General features: G+C 61.9%; 1 protein-coding gene across 1 annotated transcript; it reads right to left on the bottom strand.

Annotated features, from left to right (window-relative positions):
• Positions 1 to 488: 488 nt before the first annotated feature.
• On the bottom strand, positions 489 to 6,811 carry EFEMP2 (EGF containing fibulin extracellular matrix protein 2). The gene is made up of 8 exons (XM_038409021.2): positions 6,652 to 6,811; positions 3,644 to 3,731; positions 2,757 to 2,805; positions 2,380 to 2,616; positions 1,845 to 1,967; positions 1,619 to 1,735; positions 1,311 to 1,430; positions 489 to 787 (listed from the first exon to the last, which is right to left on the bottom strand). The coding sequence occupies exons 2-8, from the start codon at positions 3,725 to 3,727 to the stop codon at positions 504 to 506; spliced, it is 1,014 nt and encodes a 337-aa protein (XP_038264949.1). The 5' UTR covers positions 3,728 to 3,731; positions 6,652 to 6,811; the 3' UTR covers positions 489 to 503.
• Between the last annotated feature and the right edge of the window lie 2,744 nt (positions 6,812 to 9,555).

Raw genomic sequence — 9,555 nt, 5'->3', positions numbered from 1 at the left:
TTTAGAATCTCCTTCCTTAGAGGTTTTTAAGGTCAGGCTTGACAAAGCCCTGGCTGGGATGATTTAACTGGGACTTGGTCCTGCTTTGAGCAGGGGGTTGGACTAGATGACCTTCTGGGGTCCCTTCCAACCCTGATATTCTATGATTCTATGATTCCTGCTGTGCCAGGCACTGCACAGAGACACAGTGACAATCTCTGCCCCAAAGAACCGTCAGTCTGAATAGACATGGGGCGGGAGGAGAAACTGAGGCACCGGGAGAGGAAGGAACTTTTCCAAGATGAGTAGCAGAGCCTGGAATAGAACCCAGGAGTCCTGAGTTCCTGCCCGCTCCTAGCCAATAGACGCCTTACCACTGGAGGCAGGATGGTCTGGGGACCCAAGAGGGATCTGTTCCGATCTTGGCCTCTCTCCTGGGATGACTGGCACAGAGAAGGGGGAAATCCCAGAATGCATTTCACACAGCTCTGCTGTGGCCCTCAATCCCAACCTATAGCCCCCTGCTATGCGAAGCCACCCCCTTTCAATGACTCTTGCAGGGCTTCTGGGATTTCTTTAGGGCAGCAGGGGCTGCTCAGAGCTGGGGCCAGCTGGGGTGGGTGGAGTGTCATGGGGAGGAAGTAGCTCTGTGGTGGAAGCCCCTCCCAGTGCTGGGAAGCATTGGTACCTTGGCAGAGGCGGGTGCCCAGGAGCTGGTAGCCCTGGGGGCAGTCGCAGGAGAATCTCCCTGGCTCATTGATGCACTGGAACTGGCACAGGTAGCTGGAGTAGCTGCACTCATCGATATCTGGTTGGGGGAAGCAAAGTGTGAGAGGGCCGGGCTCCCTTCAACTCCTAGTCCATCCCTGCCCCCACTCCAGGAACCACAGGATCTGTCTGTGCCCATCAGCCTCACTAGAGATTGCCCCTCATAGCCAATCGGTGGGAAAAGAGCAGGGGAAGGAGCTAAGAAGGTCCCCAAGGCAAGGGAATGGGCAAGTGGGTGGAGCAAAGCAAAGGGGAGGGGCTAAAGGGAATGGGGAGGGAACATGGGAAAGTGGGAGGAGCAGAATGGAATAGGAGGAGCTAGAACTGGAGATGAGAAGGGAGGAATTGCCAGCAGGGAAGGGCTAAGGGAAATGGGAAGGGTTAAAATTGTGGAGGGGCTAAAACAGGAGGGAGATAAAAGGATGGTAGCTAATATACAACAAGATGGGGCTAGAAATGGGAGAAGCTAAGGGTATGGGAGGGGCTACAGCTATGGGAGGAGCTAGGCCTGGGGAAGGCTAGGATTGGAGGCTGGGCTAGGGGCAGGGGCCAGGCTCACCTACCCTTGCAGGTGAACCCATCGCGGTCAAGCTCATAGCCCTGGTTGCAGCGGCAGATGAAGGTGCCATAGGTGTTGAAACAGCGCTGCCCACACGGTGCCCCCATCTCACACTCATTCACATCTGCAAGGAAAGCACAGTGTGAAATCCCAACACCTCCAGCACCGGGATGCGACTGTTTCTGGGGTGGGGCAGGGTGGTGTATAACAGCATTCAAATGCCCACCAGGTGATGCAAATGGGAACAGGAATAGATCCCAAGAGTCCTGAGTCCCAGCCCCCACTGTCCCTCTGGCAGGGCGGGTCCCTTACCCACACAGGAGCGGTTGTTGCTGGCCAGCTGGAAGCCTGGCTCACACTGGCAGGAGAAGGAGCCTGGGGAGTTGACGCAGCGATGCTGGCAGTACCGGTACCGGCACTCGTCGATGTCTGCCACATGGGAGAGAAGGGGTTAAACTCATGTCCTCCACCCCAGCCCTGCCGAACTCTGGCCCTGCTCCCTACAGCAAAGCACGCCCGGTGGCCGGTGTCCACTCACCCACACACTCGGAGCCAATCTTGCGGTAGCCATCAGGGCACTTGCAGTGGAAGGCGCCGGCCGTGTTGATGCACTCCTGGCTGGGCTGGCAGTCATGCAGCTCGTACTCGCACTCGTCCACGTCTGCAGGGGGCAGCACCAGGACATGCGGGGTTAGCCGGGACAGACACACACCCCCAAGCCGGGGATCAGGCCCCAGGGGTGTCCTGGATCTGCCCCATAGAATCACTAGCTTCTGCCTGTGGGGAAGCAGCTCCCTAACCCCCCAGTGATACCAGTTGCCTCCCTCCCAGTGGGCCTTGTGCCCCCTACACACCCGTGGCTGTTCCCCCTGCACATTGTCCTCACCATTCCCTCCTCCCCCCAGCCATGCTCCCCGCCTGTCCTCCCACCATTCCCTCCTCCTTCTGGCCGTGCCCCTTGCCTGTCCTCCCCCCAGCCATTTCCCTCGCCCCTCCCCCAGCCATGCCCCCGCCCCTCCCCCCAGCCATGCCCCCTTGCCCCTCTTCCCCCCAACCGCTCCCTGTTTACTCACCCAGGCAGGACCCATGCCCATCAGGCTCGTAGCCCTGGGGGCAGGCGTTGTGGCGGGAGGCGGTGAGTGAGGGGCGGGGAGGCCGGGGTCGAGGGGCACTGGGGGGCGCAGCGTTCTCCGAGTGCACGTCATTGATGACGGAGGCTGAGCGTGGCAGACACAGGTACCCTCCATAGTGATTGATGCATTTCATCTCCCCCTTGCAGGCCTCGGGGATGGTCTCACACTCGTTCACGTCTGGGGACAGGCCCAGAGTCAGAACGCAGGAGTCCAAGCCCTTCCTCCCAAGGACCCCCTCCCAGCCCTGGGGTAGAACCCAGGAGTCCTGGCTCCCAGCCCCCCCACCTTCAACCACTCCCCAAGGTCCCACCTCATACCTTTGCAGTGCTGTGTGTCTGAGTCCCACTGGTATCCGTCTGTGCATTCCTAGGGGTAAGAGAGGGAGACGGTTACAGTTGGGGGTCCACAGGGAGTGGGGAAAAACCCCAAATATAGGAGTGAAGAAATCAAAGGGCTGAACCAACAGGATCCCATTGCCCTTGAAAGCATTAATGGGCCCTGCAGGATCAGAAGAGGAACCCAGGTGTCCAAGGCCAGCTCAGGGCAAGCAGGCAGCTAAGGGAAAACTGATCGGGCCCTGCATAGACCCCACCTGGGAGCAGGGATGGACGGACGGACGGACAGACACAGAGCAGGTCTCATCCTCTCCAGCAGGGGGCAGCATGCATACGCACACAAAACTGTCCATAGATTTAATATGGTAACACACCAATTGAATTGATCTCCCAGACCAGACAAATCATAATGGTGGGGAGGGGAGGGGGGGCAGGTGCACAAAGCATCTCAGGTTGGGAGTGAAATTGGGGGGTGTTGCAGGAAGCCTCTGAAATAGAGGGGAGGGTGGCACCCAGCCAGGGGGCGAGGAATAGAGGGATACAAGGAGCCCTGCTGGATGTGATGAGCTCGGTTGAGAGAAACTACGAAGGGAGCGACCGTTAGTTAATCCGACAGCATTAGTGTCTCACTTTGTGAGCAGTGGGGCTGTGCAGCCCAGTTTGTTATACCAGGGTCTCTCAGGGGCACTAAGGATGGGACCCCCTCCAATATCCTGGAGTTTTGCTGAGGGATCCCTGCATACACAGTTCCCGTGCTCCACCCCAGAGGCAGCTGCATCTCAGCACCAGGCAAGGGACCCTGTATAAACATTCCACACACTCCACCCCAGAGGGCATGTGCAGGGTGGGTGGCGCTGGCACATTCTTACCGTGTAGGTATCAGGTTCTTCCAGCTCCTGTGCAAGTGTCGCGCCCACCAGCGCTGCCAGCAGCAGGCAGGAGACAGGCCACATGGTCCTGCCGGGGTAAGGCAGGGGTTAGTGTCACCCACCCACAATCCTGCCAGTGCCCCTCAGACTGAACCAAAAAACCCCCAGACAGGTAATCAGAAACCCCTCTCAATTGGATCTGATCAGTGGCCTGGTATCCCCACTATGCATCATTGCCACTGTACTGCTGAGAATGAAGGCAATTCCCCTTGGGCCTTGGGGACAGGGATCCTGTCCCTGCAGCTGTCATGGGGCCAAGTGCACTCCACAGTGCCCTGGAACATACGGAATATGGATTCCCCTCCCTGCAAGGTGAGGCTTCCCCCACCGTCCCCTCCTCCTCCCTGTCTCCCAATGCCCAGCAGATTCAAAGCCAAAGAGTTTGGTGGGGACTTTGGCTCAGAGCATCCAGATCACCCTCATTCCTGTCATCACTTGGAGTCCATCCAGACCCATTTGGAGGGTGATGAGGGAGGAGTGGGGACCAACCATCAGTGGCAGCCCCTCCCCATACATTGTATCTTGCCCTTCCCACTGGGCCTCCCCTCCCACCCCAATGGCAGAGACCCCTGGAGTTCTGGATCGCTTGGAGGTCTCACAGCTGGGTTCAAATTGAGGATATGTCATGAGTTGGAGGGTCTCAGCATTGAATCCCCATTATAATCCAGCCAAACATTGCCAGACTAGGCCTCAATGGCTGAGATGGCAGGGGGACCACAGATCTGGACTGAGGGGGATCAGCTGAGCAGTGTGGGGGGGCAGGGCTCGGAGGGCAGGGGACTATGGGTCTGGATTGAGGGGCATTATCCAAACAGAGGCTAAGGGAGTCTATCAACTCCCCTCCTGAGGCAGGAGCTCTGGTCAAGTCCAGGCTAATTATAGCCTCTCTGTGGCTATGAATAGCCATCCAGCCAGCTCCCAGACCTTCTGGAACCCAAAGCCCCTTGGCCAACCCAATTTGTGGGAGGAGGGGACCCCAGAGCAGCCATCAGCAAATCAGAGCTGTGGGGAGCCGGGACATCCCAAGGCTGGGCAGGAGTATTGTAGCATGGTGGGGAACGGGATTGGTGGCAGAAATGGGATCAGGGGGAGGGGGCATCCTTAGGGGATTGAGGGAAGCAAAGCGGAGACACCCCCCCCCAAAGAACACAGCAGAAAGTATGGATGGATGGTTCCAATGCAGCGCCTGGCAGGAGCCCTTTCACTGACCCAGTAGTGTCAATATTTATATCTGGCTGGGTCTACAATTAGTCTCTGGGGCCTGGATCCCTGTGGTCTCTCCTAGCCAGCCAGAGCACACATGTAAGGGAACATGGGTGTGCCCTAGAGGAGTGTACAAAATGACACCTCCCCCACCCACAGCCACCCTAGACCATGCTCTCCAGCTGTTGCTCCAAGGCCTGGTATTGCAGGGAAGGGAGGGGGCAGACTGGAGCTGCCCTGCTGGGCTCTTCCTACTCTCCTCTCCCCTACCCCAAAACTCTGTCCTGCTGCTGGAAGAAGGTGGGTGAGGGAAGAGCCCTGACTGCCTCCTGCACAAGCTCTGATTGGCTGCTCTTCCCCAGGAGGCAGAGCATTGGGGAGGGCAGCCAATCAGAGGGGGATCCCCCAAAGAGCAGGATCTCCTGAGACTTGTCTCCAGAGGGGCTTTTCTGAGAGAGGTGGACACAGGTGGTTGGGTGGGGATCAGGGAGAGACCCTGGCAGCAGGAGAGGCAGGCTGGGGTGACTACTAGAAGGGATCCCAGCAGTGGAGGAGATGGGTGGTGTGGGGAGCACAGACTGGGATCCCAGCAGTGGAGGAGGCTAAGAGTGCAGGCTGGGGGGGATGGACTGGAAGGGATCCAAGGAGATGGGTGGTGTGGGGAGCTCAGGCTGGGATCCCAGCAGCGAAGGAGGCAGGCAGTGTAGGGAGTGCAGGCTGGGGTGATGACTGGATGGGAATCAGGCAGGGATCCCAGCAGTGGAGGAGGTGGGTGATGTGGGGAGTGCAGGGCGGGGGAGGGATCCTGACAGCAGGATGCTGGCAGTGAGTGAGGTGAGCACTATGGGGAATGTAGGCCAGGGCACAGATCAAAGAGGGATCCCAGCCAGCAGGGAGGCAGGCAGTGTGGGGATCATAGGGGAGGAAAATCTGGGAGGGATCCTGGCAGTCAGGGAGGTGGGTACCACAGGAAATATAGGCTGGGGCAGGGATCAGACAGGCATCCCTACAGCAAGGGAAGCAGGAGTTGTGGGGAGCACTGGGGAGAAATCCCAGCAGTGGGGAGGCAGGCAGTGTGGGGAGCAGGGGTTGGGGGGAAGGGAATTGGGGAGGGATCCCAGCAGTGGGGAGGTGGGGGGTCAGGGGGAGGGGAATTGAGGCAGAATCCCAGCAGTGGGGAGACAGGCAGTGCAGGGAGCAGGGTCTGGGTAGGAGGGAAATTGGGGAGGAATCCCAGCAGTGGGATGGCAGATAGTGTGGGGAGCACAAGGGGGGGAAGGGTTCAGGGAAGAAGCCTGGTGTGAGGAGGGAAGTCAGGCAGTATAGGGGTGGGCCAAGTGTGGGGCAGGCAGTTAGGGGGCAAGGCAGGGGAAGTCTATATTTTGGCCCAGCCTTCTCTGAGCTGGCTCTGTTAGGGGTACTCCTCCCCCTCGCCCCGGTTGGGGTCAGTGGGTCACAAATGGCTTATCTCGGCCTTGGGGAGGGGTCTGACCTGGCAGGGTCCCGCTGGCCCTGCACCGATCCCAGCCCGTAAGGACCCCCCCCGCCCATCACTGCCAATCGCGTTGCTGGGGCCACAGCTACAAAGGGGGATTCCCAGAAGTTTCGGGCGCAGGGATAACGCCACCGGGACCCCCCCACACACACACGCTAACCCCGCAGGGCTCGATCCATACACGGCCCGGTCCGCTCCCGGGCATCCCCCACTGACCCCTGCACGGCTCGATCCCTCCGGCCCCACTTACCGTCCGGGATCGGCCCCCCGCCCCCGTGCTCAGGCCGGGGGGTCCGGTCTGCGCCCCCCGGGCAGGACGGTCTGCCCCGATCCCCCACGGCCGGGCGGGCGCACACGGAGCGGGCGCTGGCGGCCGAGGCTCTCTGGGAGAGACGCGCTGGCTCCCCCCGGCCCCCCTGCCCCGAATTCCTGGCCCCGGGCCAGCGGGACCCGCCCCGCACCTGGATCCACTTACAGCCGGCGCCGCGCGCCCCGGGCCGGCCAGCTGCGAGACCGCGCCCCCTGCAGCCCCTGCCCGAGCCCCCCACTGCTCCCCCCGCCCTCAGCTCCCGCCCCGCCCCGCCCCACCCCCTCCTGCCCCACGGCTGCACCACCCCCGCCCCCATCACCCCCGCCCTCAGCTCCCCCACCGCTCCACCCCCGCCCCATCCCCTCCTGCCCCACCGCTGCACCACCCCCGCCCTCAGCTCCCCCACCGCTCCACCCCCGCCCCATCCCCTCCTGCCCCACCGCTGCACCACCTCCGCCCTCAGCTCCCCCACCGCTCCACCCCCGCCCCATCCCCTCCTGCCCCACCGCTGCACCACCCCCGCCCCCATCACCCCCGCCCTCAGCTCCCCCACCGCTCCACCCCCGCCCCATCCCCTCCTGCCCCACCGCTGCACCACCCCCGCCCTCAGCTCCCCCACCGCTCCACCCCCGCCCCATCCCCTCCTGCCCCACCGCTGCACCACCTCCGCCCTCAGCTCCCCCACCGCTCCACCCCCGCCCCATCCCCTCCTGCCCCACCGCTGCACCACCCCCGCCCCCATCACCCCCGCCCTCAGCTCCCCCACCGCTCCACCCCCGCCCCATCCCCTCCTGCCCCACCGCTGCACCACCCCCGCCCTCAGCTCCCCCACCGCTCCACCCCCGCCCCATCCCCTCCTGCCCCACCGCTGCACCACCTCCGCCCTCAGCTCCCCCACCGCTCCACCCCCGCCCCATCCCCTCCTGCCCCACCGCTGCACCACCCCTGCCCCCATCACCCCCGCCCTCAGCTCCCCCACCGCTCCATCCCCACCCCATCCCCTCCTGCCCCACCGCTGCACCACCCCCGCCCCATCACCCCCGCCCCCAACCCCCCACTGCTCCATCCCTGCCCCATCACCTCCTGCCCCACCACTCCACCCCCGCCCCCAGCCCCCCACTGCTCCATCCCTGCTCCATCACCTCCTGCCCCAGCCCCCCACCCCCACCATCTCTTGCAGCAGCCGCTCCACCCCAACCCCATCATCCCATACTCCCTTCAGCCCCACTTTACCCCTGCCCCCTGCAGGCCCAGCCGCTCCAGCCCCCCTGCTCCACCTCTGCCCCAGCCCCATCACCCCCTGCCACTTCACCTCATCATCTCCTGCCCTCCCGACACCCCCGCTCCACCCTCCTGCCCCCAAGACCCCCACCCACCCTAGACTCCTCCCAGCACTGTTCTCTTTTACTCCCTCCCAGACACTCGCTCACCCCCAGGCTCCCTCTGTCCCCCCCACTCCTCCACACCCCCCTCTCCCTGGAAACCCCTGCCTCCACACCCTCTCTGCCCATCCACTTTCTTCTCTGCCCTTCCCCATGGAACTCCTATCACTCATCTCCATTTCTGTCCCCCCTTCCCATCCATCTCCCTGCTCCCCACCTTCACCCCATCCCAGGGAGTGGGGATGGTTAATCCCAAGGCACATTTGCCCCTCTCTATACACACCCTCCCGCCACATGCCCCACCTCAGCAGGGGACGGAGGTTCTGTGTCTGTGCATTTATCCCCTGGCCACTCAGCGGCCCCCCCTAGAGGGGTAAGGCTCTGTGTGCTGTCCTGCCCCCCAGGCAGTGACTTTTGCTGACTTACACAAGTGGCTAGTAAGTTCCTGCGGGGGGAGGGGGAAAGAGCCCTGAGCCCCCCCCCAGCAGAGGTGCAGACACCCCGATTGCCTCCCCCAGTGTTAAAGCCGGACTCAGTCCAAGGAGAAATGCAGCACTGTTTTTAACCCTGAGGTCAATTAACCCTGGGACCAAACAGCCAAGGGCCGTGGTGGATTCGCATCTCTCAGGGTCTCCTGCTCCAGCCTGGCTACCTTCAGGAACATGCTTCAGTCCAGCACCCATGCCTGGGCTCAGCGCCGGGGGTGATGGGTGACATTCTCTGGCCTGGGACCCCCAGACTAGCTAGTCTCATGGTCCCTTCTGGCCTGAAAATCTATGGATCTGTGATGGATACACACGCCAGGGTGGATCCCAGGCACGACACTGTGGCTTCCCCCCGAATGGAACTTCAAACCTGTTCTGGAGGGACTTGGCTCCCATCCCTCCCCCTGCCCTAACCCCCTAGACCCTACTCCCCTCCCAGAGCTGGGAACAGAACCTAGGAGTCCTGGCTCCCAGCGCCCCTGCTCTAACCACTAGACCTCCTCCCCAAGTTGGGATAGAACCCCGGAGTTCTCTGCGAAGCTCTGGGAGCTGGGGCGGGGCAGCGCTATGGTATGGTGCCCCCAGGGGCTCACTCGGGAATGGGGAGGCGCAGACAGAGCAGCCCCCCGGGGAAGGGATTAGCTGCACGGAGGCTCTGGTGTTCTGTCTGAGCTGGCACTGGGCCCCTGTGCAGGGTCGTTTGGAGAACAGAGACATGTGGCGGGGGGAGGGGGAATGGGAATCAGGACTCCTGGGTTCTATTCTGCACAAACTTCCACCAACATGTATCCCCTGCTCCCAGGGTGCTCACTCAAGACTTTGGCCCTTAATTTCCTATTTAAATTTTAGAGTAAATTATGTTAAATAGAATCAATGACAGCTCTGGCCCTCAATCCTGGCCCATAACCCCCTGCTAGCCCAGCCCTAGCCTCACCCTCCCAGCGCCCCTCAGTCCTGGCCCACAGGGCCCTGCTATA

This window comes from Dermochelys coriacea, chromosome 7, assembly GCF_009764565.3.
Source record: "Dermochelys coriacea isolate rDerCor1 chromosome 7, rDerCor1.pri.v4, whole genome shotgun sequence".
NCBI lineage: Eukaryota > Metazoa > Chordata > Testudines > Dermochelyidae > Dermochelys > Dermochelys coriacea.
Note: the sequence above shows the minus strand (reverse complement) of the source record. Positions and strands in the feature narration are given on the sequence as shown.